Source organism: Neodiprion fabricii, chromosome 3 (assembly GCF_021155785.1).
Source record: "Neodiprion fabricii isolate iyNeoFabr1 chromosome 3, iyNeoFabr1.1, whole genome shotgun sequence".
NCBI classification, from domain to species: domain Eukaryota; kingdom Metazoa; phylum Arthropoda; class Insecta; order Hymenoptera; family Diprionidae; genus Neodiprion; species Neodiprion fabricii.
Window position 1 is genome coordinate 27,026,165 of NC_060241.1, and position 22,508 is coordinate 27,048,672.

Below are 22,508 nucleotides of genomic sequence, written 5' to 3' on the forward strand. Positions count from 1 at the left end.
GCTACAAAATGTACGGGGTCAAACGTACGTAAACACTATGTTACTATATATTTCTTCTATTGCCCACTTCTAAATTCTACAGTTGCGTATACCAGTTCAAGTTTAAATCTTGCGCAACCGGCCTGAAAATTAAAATTTCAACAAGTTTCCTCATTCAATTTCACTCGTCGTTATCGTGTCTCTTATTTATAACATACCAATGTGTAAATATCCCGCAAGACGGATTAAAAAACAAGAAATTTTTTCTCTAACAATAAATTGAAAGTTTTCCAGTGTTCTCAATAAAACCGGTTAAAGATCAGTACTGTTAAATTCAAATTTTACTAATTCATGAGTTGAATAGCGTGATTTTAACTGACTAATGACTAATTCTGAAAAAAGCCTTACTGAAACAACATATCGAAAGTTTGTAAATACTTTCTTTGAAGTGACTACGATTTTTTATCACAGACTTATGCAAAGAAAAAAGGAGCTTATGAAATAAGTATAAAAACGATGGTAGTCAAAATTTTCAAGTAAGTAATTGAGTATATTATATATTTTTTTGATATTGCGCATAAGCAGGTATAAAATCGGCAAAAAATGCCACCTTTGTTCAGCGAGCATACGAAATACTATTCCAGAAACACGTTATTTGCCTGAAACAATTAAGGCAAATAATTAATACATGTTATACACATACAATAAAATTATTGAACTGATGTATTGCAAAACTGTAGGATACACAAGAATCTCGATTTTAGAAAACGTATTTCTTGATGCTGTGCTACTGAGAATGGTCAGGCATAGAACCAACAGCTCCATATATAAAAAAAATACATCCCAACATTTCGCACACAAGCAGCAACATACTGAATATACGGTTGAAAAAGGAGGTCTAAACGAATTTGATTGTGAATACTTTGGTCTCGAGTTGCTATCAGAATCGAGGCTTGAGTTTATTGGATTTCAGTATTACAACTTACCGCAAAAAATCTGTCCCGAACTTTTTTAGTCCAAATGGGGATGTTCTCTAAGTCTTTCAGAGATCTGAAGTTTCCATGTATCAATCTGGAATTATGCAATTGTTTGTGGTTATATTTGTTTAACATAGTATATCAAGTATCCTTTGAACTTGTATATTTTTCATCAGTATATCTATGCCTATCCAATGCTAACTAACATAGATGATCAAGATTTGAGGTAACCCACTTTTGAAGCTAAAAGTCCTGAAAATCGCATTTACAGTCACAAATGCGCTTCAAATAGTTAAAACAAAATTGTTATTACCTGTATTGATATATTGTTATCGCTGTTTTGCATCCAATTAGTGGCAAGGCTGTCAGTTGTTCTGCAGTACTGGTATTTAATATTCTTAAAATGTTCTTACTATGTGCCATTCGCTTGTACTTCAATTCTTTTGTTTCATTTTGAGTATTGTCAGAACGGTCATTGTCTGAACGTTCATCATTCGATTCCTGTGAGTCTGGATCTTGCTTCAACATCGATTGTAAGCAGTTTTCGGCAAATCTCATCATTTTTCTTGAACTGGGACAATTAATTTGTTTACGTTCTAAGATTGTACCAGCATCATGTAGTTCTGTATTTGAGGGTGCAAAAAAATCAGTTGTTATAACAGCATTCATCCTTTTTATCATGTTTCCTCGTTGGTGATATATTCCGACTTTTCCCTGATCACCACCTGTCACATTCTGTAAAATCGAATAATATTGAAGGTTTAGCATTTTCTGTCTTCAGAAATTGACTTGTAAAAATTTATTTTCCGAGGTGAGCTAATTTTTTTACTGAAGCTTGATGAACAGATTGTGGTTGCATTGGTAAAATGGGACTGAGTAATTCAAGATCAAAAACTGGGCATTCATATTGCATTTCTGCAGATATCTGCAAAATAAGAAACAAATTATTTTCCTACACACGTACACTTTAATGCATATAAATTTCTCACCTCGGTTTTCAGTGTTGGTAGGTGCAGTTTTGCATTAGTTTCATCTACTGGGGAGCTGCAAAAAGTAATCACTCATTGATGAATTCCTATATTAAAAACTGAATCCGTACATAAAAAAATTAATATTAATAATTCACTATCTGTATAACATTGGGATAGCAACAATTTGCGATTGCGTAGTGATGTGAATGTATCGTAGATACATCAATAAACATATACCTTGAACAACTATCTCCTTGAAGTGTGTCACATTGATATTGTTTAGGTCTGGTCGAGTTTGTGCTTACGCTAGTGTCATATTCACTTTCAGTTTGTAGTTCGCCAATAGAGACTGTCGAAGCTAACGAATGTAGAGGCTCGACAGAAGTCAATCCCGGTTGTTCATCTTTTACAGGCATATCGGTGGGCTTCAATGGCGTTACATTTTCTTTAGAATCCTGTTTCATTTCAGCTCGATAAAAATTTTCGTCAGTCTTTTTGAGAATTACACTACATATTTTCATCTTGTAGTTTGATGATGCTGCTGACACGGAATCTTCTGCAGGATCCAAAATCAGGACGGTGCTTTCAGCTGGTGATAATAATGTAGAAAGTTGTCGAGTCGTGTCTTCCAGCCGATTAGTAAATTTGGTACACAAAGTAGTATCGTTCATTTGCAGAGGGTGTATTTCTAAATTCTTCGTACGTTCAGCAAAGTGTAGTGCCTTCATAGTATTATTGTAATCAGACGGATGAGTAGTCATGCAAGCTACCAAAGATATAAGGCTCTTGGCATCTACAAAACCTGCAAGGAAATCGATTTGAAATAAAAAAACATACTTACACATAGAGATATGATTTGGCCAATCAAACAGGATAAACACAAGTTGAAAAATTGAAAAATGTGTTTTGAACCATAGAATATGTGCAAACGAAGTAGGGTGCAGCAACAAAGTTTGGTAGTAAAATAAAATTGTTCAGGTATGCAATTAATAATCACCTTTCAAAACTGATGTCAATGTACTGTTATTGTGCACTGTTGAAACTGAACCCTCAGCTTCTGGAATTGATGTAATCACTCTATTTAATATTGAAAGACTTTTATTGACGTGACCTTTTTTAACAAATGCTGGATTATTCTCAGCTTCCATTTGGTCAAGAATTTCTGATCCTGCTAGATCTACTAGATTTAATTTTGATTCTAGTAATGTTTCCCTGCAACATGAGTTTTATATAATTCACTTAGAACATGTTTTAAATATAAGTCATGTAAAAAACCTACAGTTGTACAAGAGTGGTCAAATAGATGAATCATAGATTTTAGATTGCCACATTACTTACTATCCAAGAACTTAATATAATTAGATTTGGATTTTGACAGTTATTACAAATACCAATATGAGGAGTAAAGATAGATATCATTTGATTATTTACCCATCTGGAATCTTTAGATGAAGTGTCACGATTGTGTGTGATTGCGGATCATTCAATGGCAACAGTTGTTCTTGCTTCAATTCAAGAGCTGCTTTAATGAGTTGAAATCCTTCTTCTTTTGTTTTGATATTTTGAACTTTTGGATTTATTGCTACGTGTTTATGCATCTCAAGTGCAATCCCCATATTCAGTAGATCATGAGGTTCTTCATCTAATATCTCTATTATTGACATCGAAACTTCAATTGCATTCTGCTCAAAGACGTGCTTTATACATCGCTGTATCAAACCAGTGGTGTGCCAACTATTCAGCTATACAAAAATTTGTGCACAAGTCTTATACAGTAGACTATATAATCACAACTTATACATATCTTAAGAAAACATAGGTATTGTTTTGGACAATGTTTTCAGTGAGTTGAAAAAAGTTGCAAGAGGCTGAATGTAATATGACTCTTTCTTTAGGTTTTACTTTCTAATTGTAAGAATTCAAATTGAGTAGTGCTGGAAACCAATGCTTAATAGTAATAATCACTCATTTGAATTCAATCTGTGTTTACAAAAAATGTGAAACTGTAAATTACCAAACGATGTTCTTTTTGCTTTTGTTCAATATTTCCTTGTTCGTAATACTGACAAAGGCATATATTAATATATCAATATTTTTGAGTCAGCCCATGTTTCAAAATAAATAAGTTTTTCACGACCATTTCAGGCCAACAAAACTTAATTGTCAATTGAATATATGGTTTCCAAGTTTAATTAACAGAAGTTTATGGCGAAATTTCTCTTTATGCAGAGATAATCATGCTTTTTATTTTTCAAATACAATGTGAAAAAGCCATCCGGAGCTTAAACATCCAGTTTCAAATATTCTTAAAAATTTTCCATAAAAATCTATGGTCTAAAGTTTGGAGCTTGTTTAAGAATAAAGATCCAGTGAACTTGTATTAAAATCTTTATTTATCGTGTCAGAAGACCAAATTTAAAATTTAATAGAATATGTACTCTACCGAAAGTTATGGTTAGTATTTTTTGGTACTTGAAAGTGGTTTGTGTCACACTGTAATCTCAGTTGGACTGTGAAATATGTTCTCGCATATAGTACCAAAATAATGATGTAGTGAAAATTGGATCACTTAAGCTCACAGTCAGTATTGAACACAAAAGAGTTATTAAACTTTTATGTAAGTAGAATAAATTATTACCAGTGGGAGTAGAGTTCCCATTGTATAAGATTTCCCACTTCCAGTTTGACCATATGCCAAAATTGTAGAACTGTATCCCTGGAGTGTTTTCTCAACCACGGAATATGCAACTGCCTTATAAACACGTTCCTGTGATGCATTCCCCCATTTGATATGATCGAAAGTGAATAACTCGCCATTAATTTTTAATGCTCTAGAGTCTTCTGCCACTTTGGATATAACTGACTTATAATCTGAGCTGGGCTTGCACGGTTTGATGCGTACAGTGACTTGTACGTTGGAACATTTCTTTTTAGATGATGATGCCATAACTGTTGCAACTTTCAGATGTACTTTATAGTCAACTAAAATTAGGAAAATAGAATTCGTTGCAGAGTCGTTGACGGAAAAATATTTTGTTTACGTTTTACACGTGAGCTCTATTACAAATAAAAATTCATTATAAGGGTTCGGTGCTACTTGGTTTCTGTATGCTTTTCTCTTCCGGACGAAATAAAGCGAGTTCAGAAAACTTGCGTCAGGTATACGGAAAAGATAGGCCTTATTTTCAAAACGAACGTTAAAACGTTAACTTTAACGTTAGAACGTTAAGTTTGTTAAGACACCGGTGAATCGTGTATATTTTACCCTTGAAATATGTAACTCGACAGTATTGTGGAACTACCGCTATATCAAAGAGATTTCGAATCAATCTGAACTCGCTGCAAGTCTGGATAAGTTCCGCGTAATTGCACGGATCTTACGTTTTGCGTCCTTCCTATATGTGAGTTCCGACTTAAAACTGTGATCTAAAACAAATGACGCGTCGTAAGGATCATTGAAAGCAACGTTTGATTATAGGTATGTATGTATTCATTCGCTGAAGTTGAAAACTTCAGTCTACACCGCGCCACGAATTGTGGAAATTTGCGCTGTAAAATTGCTTTTACTGGCGACTTCCGATCTATCCGGCAATCCGATTGGCTTTGGACGGACAAAAACGAGCGAATGGAGCGTCCCGACGTTGAGTATGCGCAGCCGAAACTGATATATAATCAGTGGCAGCTGAGTTTTTTGGCCCTAAACCAGGTCGTCTGCTACGGCGTGCGATATTGTACAGTTAAATCATTGGCTGCATTGCTGGAACTTTGTAAGCAAGATTCTAGTTACGAATAATAGCAAAAGCGTCAGGTATGGCTTTGAAGATAACCGCGTTAACCAGCGTTGGTCTCGGAGGATGGTACGCGGGCCAGCTTTTTGAGAAATGGAAACACGTTCAAAAAGATCGCGACTGTCAGACGAGTCTTCTCTCGGAGTTTAGCATTGAGAGAATGCCAGGACTTCCAATATTTGGAACAGTCTCAGCAGCAACTCCTATAGGATCGAACAATAATGATTCACATTTAACGAGCCTTTCAACGTCAACTTCGAGGACTTCGCAGGCATGTTATTCAAATTATAATTTATAAAGTATTTCCCAACTCAATTCGCAACTAGAACATCAACCCAACTTTGGTCTATCTCTCATTTTTATTCTTGTTTGCACTGTAATTAGCTTCAGGCAACGTACAAAATTACGTGTTAAATCCGTATCATTTTCACTACTAATAGATAATGAGGTTTGGTTTCCCTGGTCTTGATCATGTCAGATCGTATGATGATTTTGTACTGTCATATGACAGACGTAACAGAATTGCCCATTGGGTGTTCGAGCACCTTTCGAAGGATAATGTGAAATCCAATGGAGACGTCGACAGGTCCCAGTGTGAATTCAAACCTGATAAAACCATACATCCATTTTTCAGGTAAAGTATGCAGTTCATCTCATTGTCAAATATGTATGAGGTTAAAGTTAGTAACGTTACTGTAACAATGCACGTTTAGGAAAACTTGTTACTCCGCACCTTTGCGATTGTCTGAAATTTAGTAAATCGTAATAAACAAAACATACTCATATATTAGAAAGCCAACTCCGTGAAAATCATTTAAAAATTACAGAATAATCTTTACCTTGATGTTTCGGTACGGAAATGATAGTAAATTTAGGCTCATAAATATTTTAAGCAATTGCAAAGTAGTCGTAAGAAAATTTGATTGTGTATTAAATTCCCTCTGCTTTTTAACGCTAGGTCAGACAATAAAGATTATAAATACAGTGGTTATGATCGTGGACATTTAGCAGCAGCTGGTAACCACAAAGCACATCAAAAACATATTGAACAGACATTTTTCCTGTCAAATATAGCACCACAAGTAGGGGTAGGTTTTAACAGAGATGCTTGGAATAAACTGGAAAAATATGTGAGAAAGATGACTGAAATTTACACAGATGTGTATGTTTGTACAGGGCCCTTGTTTCTTCCTAAGTAAGTAGATGTACAAGTTTGCAAGTGGTATGAGAATTTATCCTTTGATGTCATTTAGGACTTAAATATAAGATTTTCATAAGAATTGCTAAATGAAAATACCCTAGTTTCTGATACTTGGGTTTGGGCCTTTCACTTTATAGATGCACCATACTTCTTTATTCATTATCGTTATAACGACATTCAATAATTATACGTATATTAACAGAAAAGAAGTTGATGGGAAAAAATATATAAAATACGAGGTGATTGGCACAAATCATGTGGCTGTACCTACGCACTTTTACAAAGTAATCGTGGGGCAAACTAAAGATTGCAGATTAGAAATGGAAGCCTTTGTGATGCCAAATGCTCCAATAGACAGCACGGCACCATTGGCAAATTTTCAGGTATACCGTGGGTCGAAATAGCCTCTATTCAGAACAAATAAGTGTAATAAAGTTTTCCAGCATATTTCATTCAATTCATAAATCAACCTATCCAGACACAATAAAATATAAAACTAATTTTATGGGATATTATTTAATTCTTTGTCTGATGTATGATATTGTTTAAACACTTATTTGTAAGGATTTAAATATAAACCTCTAATTCACTATTTCCCCTTTGTATGACAGGGTTCAAAATATATTGAATAAGATTCTATACTAAAGCACCTAATATTCATATCACAGGTACCACCGGAAAGTGTCGAACGAGCTGCAGGCCTTTTATTCTTTGACAAAATATCACGCGATAAATTATCCAAGATAAATGGAAAACGTGTTGGATGGACGTAATGTTTAATCACTATAACAGGAAGTAAATGAATTATACACATACAGAGCCTTTTCCCTAACTCTAAACAGAGGGAATGCAGTAGAAAGCTGCTCAATCAAATCTTCATGCACAACAAAAATATTATGCGGCTTGCTGCGGTTTGTTACACCTTGTGTATAATTCTTTTACATGGCTTCAAGGAAACAGCACTCTACATATATTTTACTTCTGTTGACTACATCTATAGATTTCTTTTATTTTGTTGAAATTGTAAATACTTAAATACCCTTCCAGTCGGAGCTATAGGTTTGAATTACCGAGAGCAAAACACATTGTTGAGTTTCTTAAAAAAACTAAAAACAATAATATAATCTCGCATTATGTGTTATGTAAATGATATTTTATTTTCAAATTCGTAACCAAATAATAGCTCCTACTGATGCATCATAATCCATAATGGTGCTGAAATATACCTAAGGCCTGATTGTACCATGGCAAATTAAAATTGAGCTGAATTTCAAGTGCTACTTGAGCACGAATGCGGTTCTAGAAATGGTTAAAAATGAAGTTAAGATCCACTTTAATTTCAAATAACAGAGCAATCGGGTCTTATATGTAGATACTGTATAGTTTTGTTCTAGTCTTCCGTGTGTTGCAATGTAAATATTACCGTATCAGGAGCTGAAAAAATAAACAAATAAATATTTTTAAATAACTTGCGTATTTCGTCACTCTTCACTTGTCCATCTCGCAATAATTTAATATCAACGAATTTCAGAGTCACATGGGGTAAATTTATCGTCCAAATATTTTTCATTCACGTTGTGTGAAAAAAATTACAAATTTTATATTTACAATTTCCGAAATAAATGTATACAATTTTATTTTGTACAATAAGCTGATATATTGTTATATAGTAAAGGAGGGCTGTTAGATGATTTACTGTTTTACGAATTGTAAAAGTAGTTATATAAACTTCTTACAGACCTATTTTCTCTGTATAAAATACTTTCACCGATATCTGGTTCGAAAATCATTTTAATAAATCTGCTATTTCATATTATACTTGCTGCTACCATGTAGCTGTACACTTCGAGTGAATACTTTGCAAATAAATGTTATTATAGGTATACTATAATTCTGTATTTATTATTACAACTTTGAAGTTTTGTCTAAGCAGAACTGTATATATACGTATATATATATATATATATATACGTATAAATGAATGCAGTTAACTTTTATATAAACTATGAATCAGAAGAAAATTCTGCATGCAAGTTGCAGCTACTAAACGCCACAGTGATTCTGATTTAAATAAATTAAACATGCAGATCAATGTTGTAACTATGCAATTCATTCTTGTTTACAGAAACTCAAAACTTGAGCCCTGAACACTATACAAGACGAATAACACGATTTTCGTAAAATCGTAAAATCCTTCCGATCCAGTCATTTCTAATAATTAAATTCGAGCAAATTCCTTCCTACAATCAAAAACTTTCACTACAATTACTTTGGTCGTCATGGTAAATGTTATATACCAAATTAAAAATCAATTTTAAGTACGAAATGTGTATAGAGATCTTATCCATAAAAACCACTATTAATATCCTTAACTTATAATCTACAGTATTTACAAGAATAATTAACGGAGTGCTGTTTTGAAAATCATAGTTCCAGGCTCATCAAACGAAACAAAATACATTTCTACAATGATTCAAGCACTTCTATACCGTTCATAAATAGATTATAATTATCAATATCATTATTATTATTATCAGTAATCCTTCACTGATATTTGCGTTTATTGCTCACGTTTAAGTAAAGACATCAAATTATGCTTCAGAGATCTTTTAATTGAGTCAAATATTGGGAATATTTTAAGTAGTATATCTCTATATACATAGAGACATTCAGAGTGGTTGTACACATATATTAGGCACTAAATGGACGGGTTGCGTTATATTTATAGGCCTTCTTCAATATTATAAGTAAATTATTCAACATTAAGGACACTTATTATCGCTTAAGTACACTTCGAATGGATTCGTTTAGTTTAAGTATCACTGTTAATCTTATACTGAGCATATATAGGAACCTACTCGAGTGCATTTATTTTTTTGTTTTCGGAATGCATTGTAACGATATATCTAGATCTCGTTTTTTTTTAACACTAGCTTCTGCATATCAGGTGTTATTATTGTCATTCTATAAGGCCGTCATAAGTTGACTGGTCAATGATGAGAAAAGCTTACAATTAGTTTTCAAGACTATCTAATTATATGAAATTGTTGGGCAGATAAAGTGTGACTCAGATAGCCTAATGCTAATAAACGGTTGAACTTCGTTTAAAACTCAATCCTGGATGGCGATCCTACATTTTTTCACACTTGATCTAAACATCACCAACTGCATAAATCTGATGGTGGCCTGATTTCATATATATTGCGTCTAAAGTAAACTGCTTAAAAAATCCATTGGTAATGCAATACTGTAACAGAATATTTTTCAGAACTTGGGTAATTGCACTCATGAAGCAGTTATCCTGAAACTCAACTGATGCTAAAAAAAGCTCTCCTAATTGTTTCTAATTCAGTTACTGCATATAATAGTGCATTTTAAGAACCGCAATATAACATTCATGTACATGAGTAAAATACGGCAATTTCTGGTCGTTTGTCATCTGCTAGAAGGTAAAACAGTCAATAAAATTTATATTAACACCTGCTTTTGTCTTTTCTCTTCAGAAACTAGATTTCGATTCAATTGAAAATTCATCAGTTTCAACATAAGCAAGTTCACAAACGAAATGAACATCCGCCTATTATACAGAAATAATCGTTTCTATTACTTATCTATACCCTTATTAACTGGTGTTATGACAAAAATAATGCTTACAAAATCTCATTGCGGCTGAGGAGTAGAAGAAACAATAACTTATTCAAGGGACTAGGTTTAACTGACGACAACTCTTGTTTACACACTTCAAGTTCCCTAGATCAATCTTTCTTCCGGTGGAGGTTTCATCACATTGTCCATTTCTACTCTGGGGTTACTAAATTCTTGAGCACTGGGGCTATATGTACCGCGAGTAGCCCGTTTTTTTCGAGCCATCATAAAAAGGGCTATTAATGACCCTGCACCAATCAAAAGTAAACAACCCACGATGGGGCCAACTATTACAGCAATGTCCAGTGCTTGGCTGCCCAAAGAAAGTTTTTGCTGAAAAAAAGTTTAATTACGTTGACATCACAAGAGAACAGTTATCATTATTACATTTTTACACCGTAACCCTTCTGAGATCTGAGTTGTCACGCCCATATCGCAGTTCTACTGGCAACTCTAATATGGTGGGTGGTTTGAGCATTCAGGGATCAATATTTGATTCGATGCTGAATTTTCTTACCTCTGTACAATTATGCCCACCGTAATCTGAGGTGCAGTGACAAATATAACCAGAATCATCAAGACATGTGCATGTTCCTTCGTTTTGGCATGGTGTCTAGAATGTAAATTTGGAATGTATAAAGTTCGATGTATTTCTATCGAGAAATATATTATAAATAATCAACATATACGTCTTTCTTATTTGATAGATAAAGTTATAATTATAAAATCTTCACAATCAAGAAACTCACCTGAATACACGGATCTAAAACTTCACAATTTCTACCACAGTAACCCGGGATACAGCTGCATTGATAACTTCCTGGTAAATTTTCACAGTGACCATTTTCACAATTCACTGGCATCTGTGCACATTCATCAATGTCTATTGAACAGTCAGAGCCGTTGTAGCCCGTATGAGAACAATCACACTTGAAATTGTTCACCCCATCCAAACATTTCCCGCCATTTTTGCATGGGACATTACCGTTCGTATCAGCAGCGCAATCGTCTATATCCGTTTCACAGTACATTCCAGTGTAACCGGCAACGCATGTACATTGTGGAGTCTGTAAAATGGATTGAGAAGATTTTTGGTTTACCTACCAGACCATGAATTGAGGAGCTCTCGTCGATGTCTATACTTAGTAACCTTTTAGCTTACAAATAATAGTCAAATCAGTTTAATTGCGGAAAAGTAGAAAAAATGTCAATTTAGATATCCACTATTAGTTACGATTTCCAAATTATGTACCTGATAAAGATAATCACATCGTCCACCATGCTGGCACTTATTGGGCATGCAATATGGGGTGTCACAGAATTGTCCTTCAAAGCCTGGCATACAGGTGCACGTGAAGTTATTACCAGTTTTCGTATCAACTACATCCGTACAAGTAGAACCATTTTTGCACTTGTGGTCCGCACATGTGATTATTCTCACTTCCTCACATAAATTTCCTGTAAATTGATCCGGACATTCGCAACGGAATGACCCAGGAAGATTCACGCAAACACCATCATGCTGACAAGTAGTAACACTTACACATTCGTTGATATCTTCGTCACAACTGAAATATGTTCCAGTACAGAGATTAAACGGACTCTTAACAATTAGCTCAGTTAATTTATGTGAAACTGTAATATTTATTATTATGAAATAGAACAGCAATACGGATGTATATCGATTTAAAGCATTCTCCAGTCATCTCTTAGTTTTTATAACTACTCGCTTTGCTCAAAATTGATTATAAAATGCAAAAAAAATTAATATTACTCACAGCCAACTCTGCCACCCGCTAGTGCATTCACAAGTATAGTTTGCTATCTTATCCACGCACATAGCTCCATGTTTACATTTGTTATCTATACATTCATCGATGTCTACTGAACAATCATCTTCTGCATAGCCAGGCAGACAATCACAAATGTAACTGTTGGCTTCGTTTAAGCAGTGACCACCGTTTTTACAATCACTTTCAAAACACAGACGACATCCAATATTTTCATAACTGGACAGATTCCCTACCACTTGTAGAGAAAGGTATTCCGTTGGTGTGAAATTGGCATTCTGATATACTTCGTCATAAGTAAAGTAGTGCAAAAGCATAGCACCAATTCTCACTTCACCTAGACAACCCTTAAAGGCATCACCTAAAAATTTGCATTACAAATTATAATCAAATAATCATTATAAATGAATTATGTATTATTTTTATAAAAAATGTGGATTACACAGAACTGACTAAATTAAACTGTGTTTTGAGATTGAAGATATTGTATAATATTTAGTATATATACTTTGAGTTAACTACCTAACACAAAACTATGTGGCGGAGTTGCAGTAGTCATCATGTGCTGAGGATACTCAACGGAATTTCCATCCACAGTATTTCCACCACTGTAGGTACTGTTTGTCCCGAAGGTTACATAACTATTCCTGTCTGATAATTCACCACCGAGACCACCCAGTGTCACTGTTCCCGTGCACAGTAACTCATACCACAAAGAGAAACTAAAATTTGGACTTGAATGTGGTATTGTTTCATCATTTGAATTTGCATATCCAGACTCAATTGAATCATTATTCAACTTGATCACAATAGATGTCCAATTTCCATCCGGCTCATTTTTGCCAAAGGATAAAGTTCCATGATTATTATAATCTAAAATCCAGGAGATTGAGATATTGTCTCTAAATACAGAGACTGCAAAATTCTGATTCCCACTCTTTGGTGCTATGTGCATCAATACACCACCAGTGCGCGATCGGTATGTAATTTCAATAGTGTCTGTTGTTGATTCAGTTCCATTTTGTTCTTCAGACTGTTTATATGTGTAAGTAAATAGGTCGTTGCTGCCATTAAAAGTAGCATTTGCTACACATTCATATCCATCATCCAAATTTTGACACCTTGATCCAGTTGGACAGTCCTGCAGTTGACAAAATTCCATCTCTTGGCACATCTTACCTGTGTATCCTCTCGGACACTGACACCAAAAGTCATTCCACGTTACATGGCATGTTCCATTATGATAACATGGATTACTGTTGCAAACAGGATCAGAGACAACGCCTTCCAAAATTTTTTCTTTATCAAGTATGACCGTGCCAAATTCAATTAGTGTAGGTATGTCTTTTGCCTTTAGTGGATAAAATTCGACTACCATGGTTTCAGAACCGTTTGATATCTGCACATCTTGTATTATGCCTTTAAAATTGGTCTGAGGTGCTTGTTGTATATCCGTTTGACGGTTATCTGCCTGTCTACTGGATCTGGGTGTCTGGCGGGGCAAACCGCCCAAGTACAAAACTGTTACATTTGATTGTCCTGTAGCACCGATCGTTTTTCGGAAATATTCACTTCCGTTTATTTTAACTTGTACTAAAGTCACATTCCTAACAACTTGAATCAAATGATAATTTCCCTGGTTCAGTTTAACACCACCAACAGTGTATGCTTCTGATCCATTGAACTGTATTTGTACCAGCAATTCCCCATGTTCCAGCAAAGCACGGATGTAAGGTTTCTCTTGTTTACCATCGAATTGGGCACTCGATTCAGAACCCAAATAAAATATATCACCTGTATCTTGTCGTGTTCTAATGAACATTGATATGTCTACAATCGATCTGATTGCACGTCTTGCCAAATCATTTACTTTTACTGTAACATAACCGTCAGTGATGTTTCCATATCCAAAAGTGGCAGCAGTCATATTATACTGACAAGTGTGACCAAGATACGGACGTTCACACTTGCAGGAAAAATTTTGCCATCTATCCGTGCAGTGACCACCATTTTTACATGGATTCGGCAAACATTGCTCTGTGCGGGGGCAGCCTGATTCAACATCTACCATCTGAACAGAACTAGATTGCAGCCCAGTGTATATCTAAAAGAATCATTTATATGAACTACTTAGCACCCATTCTCACACCAAGAATCACGTGTGCTTGAAGTGAGCAAAAGAGTTTGTGACAAGATTACTATGAAAACTGAAAAGTACATACCCATTCTCCATTTATGATAACATCTTCAGTGCACCCAATGAAAAATGCTGGCCCATGAGTCAATCTGCTCAGATAAGTTATTGTGCCGCCAATGTAAGTAGTTGGGAAGGATGTGTGGCTAGCATTTCCTTCATTCAGATTGATTGGATAAATCGTTTGTTCTTCATTAGCAGACAGAACTATATGCGTCGTGTTGATGGCAACAAATACTTTTTGCCACTCGGAATTATTTAGACCAGTACCAATGAAAACACCCTCCCACCTGTTCAGTATACTGGAATGCAAATTCAACTTCCCGTTAACTAATTCCAGTATGTAAAATGTGGAACCTTTACCCATGGCTATTAGACCATCAGGTAGTGTTGTTCGAAATCGAAACTGTATGTCATATCCTTCATCTCTGCTTGTGTTTACCAGTACGTAAGACTTGCCGTTCAATGACATAGTTGTTACCTAACATAAACAAAACAATGAGATTTATTTTATTAGGTAACAAGTATAACGCCTGCTTGATAACAGAGCTTTAACTTAATAATAAGAATATGAATATAATAATGTTTGGAATTACGCAAATCACACTAATGCTGACCGCTTTCGTAGATTATGTTAACTACAATAGTTTATCAATCACTTCATGGAGTATGAAAAAATTTGAAGTAGGGAGATACATCTGTGTGGTCTAGTGGGTTATACAATGCTGCGTGTAATGCTTTCTTGTAGCATGTGCAAAGTACTACAGTACTTATAATTTATAAATCAAACACTTTGGTATTTACCAATTCCTCGAGTTTGATAAGAAAATAAAATAAATTATATTATAAACCATTGAGATGTTTCCAATATAAACAAACTTCATTGACAAATATACTTACAATATCACACATCTCCCCATGAAAACCATTGGGACAAGTGCAGTTGAACCTATGTTCTGTTTCATCGACCAAGTATGGCCAACATGTGCCACCGTTTTGGCATGCATTGCCTTGACAACCAATCAATGGTACTGAACAGTTTTTTCCACCGAACCCAGGGTCACATATACAAGAATAGTCCGCTTTTCCATCTAAACACGTACCATGTTCGCATGGTGTATACTTTTTACATTCGTCGATGTCAGTTTGGCAGTGTGTACCCTCAAAACCATCATCACATTCGCACTTATATCCACCGATTCGGTCCATGCATGTACCAGTTACACAGGGGTTACTTTCGCATTCATTGATATTAATTTCACAGTTTTTTCCTATTACACCAGATACGCAAATGCATTCGTAACTGAAAATAGAAAGAAAATAATTAATACAAGCCGTATTTTGGCATTCATTTAACTTGAATTCAGTATCAGCGGTAATTTGCATTGATTCACAAGATCAATTTTAATTATGGTTTACCACAATATCCTACCGCCTGTTTTTGTAAGACACATAGGTATAGCACGAGTTTATAACTATCCACATACATATTTTGTTTGGTTGTTGTGTCTTGTTACTATCACTTGTTAAAAGGTAAGTTAGGTAACCCATGGTGAACAGACTGACATCATTATGGCACTAGGTAATATTAATAATAGCTTACCCACTAGCATTTTCATAGCTGAAGTTTCTTGTGAATATTGCTGGTAATGTTGATGCGTTACTCTTATACAATTCCCGGTTTGATCTTTCAAGACAGGTACCATTAAACTGGCAAGGTGAACTCTCGCATTCATCAACATCTTTTTCACAATTTAATCCTGTGTATCCATCATAACACTGACAGTTATACGACAGGATACCATCTACACATTTGGCTCCGTTCATACATGGAGCTGACAGGCAATCGTCAATATTGAATTCGCAATTTGCACCCTCAAATCCAGTATCGGTGCAATTACAGGTGTAATTATTAATACCATCAATACATTCACCGTAATTCAAGCAGGGTGATGACTGGCAATCATCAATGTTTATTTCACAATTATTTCCAGTAAAACCGAGTGAGCATATGCAAGAGTAAAATGCAGTATTATCTATACAAGTTGCACCATTTATGCATGGATTGCTTAAGCACTCGTCCACGTCTACTTCGCAAGTTTTGCCAGCATAACCGTCCTGGCAACTACATTCGAATGCATTTATTCGGTCAATGCACGTTGCATTATTTTTACACGGACCACATAAACATTCGTCAATTTCCATGTCACAATGATCTCCTGAAAAACCTGGTCTGCAGAAGCAATCATAACTTCCATTTGTATTTACACAAATTCCATTGTTGCACAAGGAGTTCCCATATGTCGTACACTCATCAATATCTTGATCGCAAGCTGTACCTAAATTGACAAATTTTCCGATTAATAATAATTATTGACTGTATAAAACAATACCATAATGTGCTGACCATAAGTCAAGAATTTCAGTTTGATGTAACTCAAAATTTTAAACATGGGGTCAACCCATACTTGGTAATAGAGGACACATCATGGCAAAATGGGGCACATCGTTCTGTTTCTGTTTACTTACAGTTAATGAAAATATTCCACATTATCAGCTCAAACATAAAAAAAAGACTTTCCCTCCAGAGACAATTGTGGTGCAACCAAAAAATCTTTTTAAAAAAATTAATCATACATCTTTTGACGTGCGTTACTTTACTCCGGTAAACCTAATAAAAATCTCGCTTCAAAGAGTAACAAATTTTTTTTTACACTATTTTTCAAGTGTCAAGCCATAAGTTCTGCATCAATCTGAAGAGGCTGCACACAAAGTAATGACCATGTGTAGTTTTAATTTTAGTTATTAATTATCTATGCAGCACAATAATAATATTATTGAAGTGTTCATTGTGTCCTTAGTAAAAAAATGAGAAATCGAACAGCAAACAAAATGAAAATATGGGTTAAAAAGGATATTAGCAAAAAAAAATGTATTAGTAATAGTAACACGAATTTCATGATCAATGGACTTATTCACTAACTTTGCAGTTACATATAACGACAAAAATTGGTGCAATTGCATTGGAAACAGCTATTGCGTAACATATTTCTTGTGGAAATATTCAACTGTAATTCCCAACTACCATTGGTTCGGTACTGTGGAACTACAGTGACATAGCGGCAAAGTTATTGAATGCTCTTTGAAGAGTAGACAAAATACAAAACACAACCACAATTGCAGACCTCCGGCAAAATAGAATGTGCTACAGAAAAACATAACAGATGAAGCGAAACTTGGAAAATGCGTGCTCTGCTCAAATAACGTTCTATTACCAATTGTGAATATGGTTAATCTTCAATTCAAATAATACATATAATGTATGAAGCTAAATCATATCGTGACATATACCTTATAATACACACTTCGAAAGTACGGCATACTTGTACAGCTTAATTTAGATTTTAAAAAATTTCCTGAAATTGAATTTCCGAATAAGGACTTGATTTGTATTCGTTAACTTATCGTCAGCACAATACACTAATTGAATGATAAAAATATATCAGGTTCACGAATTTTCCTTGCCTGTATATCCTTCATTGCATTCACACTCGTATTTGTCACTTAAATCGATGCATGTACCGTTGTTGCATGTATTACTTGCACAGTGATCAACAATTAAAGTACAGTTTGGCCCTCTATAGCCATCTTTGCATCTACATTCATAACCATCTATTGCATCAACACAGACCCTGTCATCCGGACATATTGCACCAATGCACTCGTCAATATCAATATCACAAGTCTTCCCCATGAATCCTGGGGCACACTTGCAGTCATAATTTGTTCTCGACCTTGCCACAAGGGTACAAGTACCATTATTCGCACAGGGATTAATTGCACAAGCATCATATTCTCGGTCGCAATTATCTCCCACAAAATCACGAATACAATTGCAAGAATAGCCATTAATTTCGTTGATGCATATGCCTCCGTTTTGGCAAGGTTGCGAAAGACACTTGTCAAGAATATGGCAGTTTTTACCTGTTGACACATTAACTTTATTGCAATTTCACAGTAAGCTTAGACCAAGAAAGAGAAAAATGATTTTGGGACAATTAAAGCAAAAGCTCAAATATCAAAAAAACCACATTGACACCATAATTTGAGTTTAAAATGTGAGTACAAAAATAGGTATACAGTACTGAGCATCGGAACAACTACATGAAGCTGCAGAATTTTTAATAATATTCATTCACACAAAGAAATTCAGAAAAATTAAGAAGACGTTCATTATGTTACGAGACATGCACCTTACAGCTAACACCGATGAATGATTAAGTATGCGACAAGCCAAATAATATGCGATATATGGATGAAAAAATTCCACGTTGCGTTTTAATCACAAACATCAATATTCAATTCTTCATATACATATTTAACATATGTATATTATGGACCTGACATGTTCCAAAATGAAGTAAGTGTCTGCAGACCTTTACTACATTCAAACATAATGGCTACTGGTTTCAAATAAAGATAAATAAGTTATAAATTACGGGATGCAACGTAAAGTGTTGAATTTACCAGTATAGCCAGAGAGGCACTGACAGTAGTAACTGTTCAACTGGTCAATGCAAGTCGCACCATTACGACAAGGATCACTTGCACATTCGTCCAAATCAATTGAGCACTCGGGCCCGGTCCATCCAGGTTCACAACTGCAGTAGTAGCCTCCTGACTGAGTAGTAAATATTAAGGATAAAGCGTGCGAGTAACTTAACACAGTAATATTAAAGGACCATTAATTATTTTCAGTGAATAATCTACTCATGTGTTTTCACTAATTGCAAGGCAGGGGAAGCTGAGTAGATTATCTCGAAGTTGTAATTCGGTTGATCAAAAAAAAAAAAAAAAAAAAACTTTACAAATTAACGTCCAATTACTGGTCGGGTTACAAGATCGGACATAATGGCAGATGAATTAGATGAAGAAAAAATAGCATATACATTTATGAGAACCGGAGAAGCTGTGGTAATTTTGGAATAGTTTAGTGAATAAAGATTTAAAGAGACGTAGCTGTGTGTGATGATGTACTCGAAATACTTACATAATCATGGCAAGCAGATGCTTGTTTGCAAGGCATGTCTCTACAGGTGATTTGTAGTTCGCATTGAAGTCCTGTCCAAAATCTAGGACATTGACAAACAATGCCACGAGCGGTTTCAATGCAGGTGCCCCCATTCAGACATGCCGAGCACTGATCAGAAATAAGTTCTGTGCATGATGATCCTAATATACGAACATTAAAACATGACACAGAACACAAAATCACAAAATGTAATGAAGTGAGGAAACAATGCATGCGCATTACATACAAAAGCAAGGATAATCATTAGTAAATGAAATAAATTTCGTAATACATGGTAAATGAATCGTGCAAACAGTGATCATTTTGCTGCTGTTGTCATTCTGTACTATGGAACAATGATCATCCGAGTTCTCCCAAGTCCAAAGCATTGCACGCAACATTTTGCAAGAGATGTTCTATTTAATTATTTGTACGTTTGGAAATTGCTATTTTGGATCAGCAAATTAGTCCAATCATAACTGTAAGTAATTCTGAAGCCCCACATTCAAGTAACAACTAAATCTTTTCTCTCAAAAGTAAAAGGGTAAATTTAGAGAACTGTGCAAGTTGCTGACGTTCAATAAATAATTAAATTATCGACTTACCTGTCCACTCAATAGGGCATGTACAATTAAATCCATCCTGATTACTTGTGCAGGTACCTCCGTTCAAACATGGATTGTTCGCGCAGAAATTAATGGTGCAATTTGGTGGAATCCCCATAAATCCGGGATTGCATACACACTGCGGTCCGTGATTGTCGGGTATGCAAATACTGTTGGGTGGACAAGCTCCGTTTTCACAAAGACCGTGTAATTCACAGTGTCGGCCAGTATATCCAGACAAACAGTTACAATGATAAGTGCCAACTTCATCGATACAACTACCTCCGTTGGTACAAGGATTCGACAGACATTCGTTTAAATTTAATTCACAATTTTGGCCCTCGAAACCCATAGGACATTGGCATATGTATCCACCATAGTTATCAAAGCACTCGCCGTTATTTAGACAAGGATTATTCAGACATTCATCGATGTTGATTTCGCAGTTGATACCTCGATATCTGAAATATAATGGAGATGCTATCGGTTATTTAATCATGATAAAAAATGACCTCACCCTATGTATGTGTTTGATTACAGTTTATAAGACAATAATAATTAATCACTTTATTCCATATTCACAATATTTTCACTCACCCTGTTCTATCGCATCGACAGGTGTAATTATTAATGCTGTCAGTGCATGTACCTCCATGTTTGCAAGGATTCGATGCACATTCATTGATATTGATTTCACAATTCTTACCCGTCCACCCAGAGCTACATTCGCACTTGTATTCACCGTCTGCTACATTGTAACAGGTTCCATCATTTTCGCATGGATTACGTTCGCACAGGCTGACTCCCAGCTGCGAGTCACAAAGAGTTCCAGTGAATCCTGGGATGCAGGTGCAACTGTAATTACCTCTAGAATCTTCGGCACATGATCCACCATTTTGGCAAGGATTACTGTCACATGGCGGACCTGCAATTATGTATACAGTTTTGAAAAGGAAATGAAGTGGATATAGGATATAATAACCCACACAGGTTACATCAATATATATTTCCATAAGACTGAATGAAAAATGAAATACTTCTAATTGTTTTGTTAATAAGAGCTCAAGATTTAATTGTTGGATATTTTTTTGTTCCGGCGCACCAGATTCATCTCAAATCATGTGTCGTGAAGCGGTTAATTACTGCTGCACAACTATAACATATATATTTATATTAGTATGCAATCGATATTCAACAGACACATGCACGCTTGGGTTAATACAAAAATTAAGCATCGCCTAAAGCAACAGGACAGGCAGATTGAACATCAATATTCAGGCAGCGCAATAAATGTTGCTGATCTGTGTAAGTATAATTAAGAATCTATACTCGAGAACAAAAATTTTTCTTCACGTTTCAATCCATCGGCCTGTTCACCATCTATGCGAACTTGGAGATAGCTACGCCGAACATCAAGATTCGTTGAGGGCATTTTTTCAGATATCTCTGGTCATATAACTTCAGGTATAAGATGAAATATAAATCCTACAAATACTACAGATTTGTTATTGAATATTGGCACTTGTGACGGTAGACCTAAGTTAAACTGTTACGAGTTGAATATTATAATGTTAGAATTTTTACAGTGATGGAAATCCATGCATAGCTGTCTCCAAAGAATAGAGAAATAGAAAAATAAAAGATCGTTATCAGACTCTACCATTATCGAGTTGACAGTTGTTGCCAGAGTACCGGGCGAAACAATGGCACTCATAGCGATCCTGTCGAGAGACGCAGGTTCCATGCATCATGCATGGTTCGTGGTCACAGAAGTCTGATGTGGGAACAGTCACTGTCGCTAGGCCACCGATGCTTAGTGGACCACCTGTAATATAATGCAATGCCATGCACACACCACACAACTAGCCTACATGACGTAGCATCGAAATTCGAATGAATAGGTGATAATGCAATTGAATAATGGTCTGACGTAACTGTGATATGAAATGGAAAATACTGATTTCTAAATCGTTATTACACCCGTTCATTATTCAAAAACTAGCGACTGAATAAAAAATAACATATGATACTCGCATACTTTCAGATTATATGAAGGTTTATGTTGTTTGTACGGTCGTGTTATCTCTAAATACGTAAATCGAGGAGAGAGAATATTGCAGTTTAAAATAACTTCCAAGAAGACAGATTTTATTGAATCTGAAATTCAGTGAGTATAATAGTTTCGTTCCGTACGTTTATCCCGTAATTTTTTTCACAGCTTGCTTTCATCAAACCAGTGCTAATTTCGTGGATAAGGAGATTAATTCGAAAAGAGCAGAAATTTCAG

At 35.2% G+C, this 22,508-nt stretch overlaps 3 protein-coding genes across 9 annotated transcripts in view; 1 reads left to right on the plus strand and 2 right to left on the minus strand.

Moving 5' to 3' along the window:
• Nucleotides 1-3: 3 nt before the first annotated feature.
• Nucleotides 4-5,100, minus strand: LOC124179167 (kinesin-like protein Nod). Its single transcript, XM_046563344.1, has 9 exons — nucleotides 4,566-5,100; nucleotides 3,359-3,669; nucleotides 2,925-3,139; nucleotides 2,165-2,729; nucleotides 1,946-2,000; nucleotides 1,786-1,881; nucleotides 1,270-1,691; nucleotides 966-1,050; nucleotides 4-638 (listed from the first exon to the last, which is right to left on the minus strand). Exons 1-9 carry the CDS (start codon nucleotides 4,872-4,874, stop codon nucleotides 615-617), a joined length of 2,082 nt encoding a protein of 693 aa, XP_046419300.1. The 5' UTR covers nucleotides 4,875-5,100; the 3' UTR covers nucleotides 4-614.
• Nucleotides 5,101-5,614: 514 nt separating this feature from the next.
• On the plus strand, nucleotides 5,615-7,795 carry LOC124179191 (endonuclease G, mitochondrial). The gene is made up of 5 exons (XM_046563393.1): nucleotides 5,615-5,986; nucleotides 6,156-6,349; nucleotides 6,674-6,910; nucleotides 7,119-7,299; nucleotides 7,585-7,795. Exons 1-5 carry the CDS (start codon nucleotides 5,738-5,740, stop codon nucleotides 7,687-7,689), a joined length of 966 nt encoding a protein of 321 aa, XP_046419349.1. The 5' UTR covers nucleotides 5,615-5,737; the 3' UTR covers nucleotides 7,690-7,795.
• A 696-nt stretch (nucleotides 7,796-8,491) lies between these two features.
• LOC124179160 (protein crumbs) overlaps nucleotides 8,492-22,508 on the minus strand; it is a 33,727-nt gene continuing 19,710 nt past the window's right edge. Inside the window, exons 4-19 of one of the 7 annotated variants that reach the window (XR_006869969.1) lie at nucleotides 21,882-22,046; nucleotides 20,819-21,146; nucleotides 20,222-20,682; nucleotides 19,596-19,777; nucleotides 19,073-19,226; nucleotides 18,071-18,529; nucleotides 16,149-16,884; nucleotides 15,446-15,848; nucleotides 14,574-15,026; nucleotides 12,874-14,455; nucleotides 12,340-12,712; nucleotides 11,814-12,129; nucleotides 11,311-11,628; nucleotides 11,079-11,174; nucleotides 10,571-10,894; nucleotides 8,492-10,358 (exon numbers count right to left, since the gene is read on the minus strand). Coding sequence is in view for 6 of the 7 variants with exons in the window: in XM_046563320.1 (XP_046419276.1) it covers nucleotides 10,667-10,894; nucleotides 11,079-11,174; nucleotides 11,311-11,628; nucleotides 11,814-12,129; nucleotides 12,340-12,712; nucleotides 12,874-14,455; nucleotides 14,574-15,026; nucleotides 15,446-15,848; nucleotides 16,149-16,884; nucleotides 18,071-18,529; nucleotides 19,073-19,226; nucleotides 19,596-19,777; nucleotides 20,222-20,682; nucleotides 20,819-21,146; nucleotides 21,882-22,046 (6,254 nt within the window). In the remaining variant the exon portion in view is untranslated. Of the gene's footprint in view, nucleotides 10,895-11,078; nucleotides 11,175-11,310; nucleotides 11,629-11,813; nucleotides 12,130-12,339; nucleotides 12,713-12,873; nucleotides 14,456-14,573; nucleotides 15,027-15,445; nucleotides 15,849-16,148; nucleotides 16,885-18,070; nucleotides 18,530-19,072; nucleotides 19,227-19,595; nucleotides 19,778-20,221; nucleotides 20,683-20,818; nucleotides 21,147-21,574; nucleotides 21,707-21,881; nucleotides 22,047-22,508 lie in introns of those variants that run through there. The other 6 variants (XM_046563324.1, XM_046563320.1, XM_046563321.1 and 3 more) reach the window with 6 other exon arrangements.

Excerpts from the sequence above, each read along its gene's own strand:
- LOC124179167 (XM_046563344.1), bottom strand. The coding sequence starts at position 4,874 with ATGGCATCATCATCTAAAAAGAAATGTTCCAACGTACAAGTCACTGTA. Across the intron at positions 2,001-2,164 it reads CAAGGAGATAGTTGTTCAAG|CTCCCCAGTAGATGAAACTA; the intron begins GTATATGTTTAT and ends TACTTTTTGCAG. Across the intron at positions 1,882-1,945 it reads TACCAACACTGAAAACCGAG|ATATCTGCAGAAATGCAATA; the intron begins GTGAGAAATTTA and ends CTTATTTTGCAG.
- LOC124179191 (XM_046563393.1), top strand. The coding sequence starts at position 5,738 with ATGGCTTTGAAGATAACCGCGTTAACCAGCGTTGGTCTCGGAGGATGG. Across the intron at positions 6,911-7,118 it reads GGGCCCTTGTTTCTTCCTAA|AAAAGAAGTTGATGGGAAAA; the intron begins GTAAGTAGATGT and ends GTATATTAACAG. Across the intron at positions 7,300-7,584 it reads CACCATTGGCAAATTTTCAG|GTACCACCGGAAAGTGTCGA; the intron begins GTATACCGTGGG and ends TTCATATCACAG.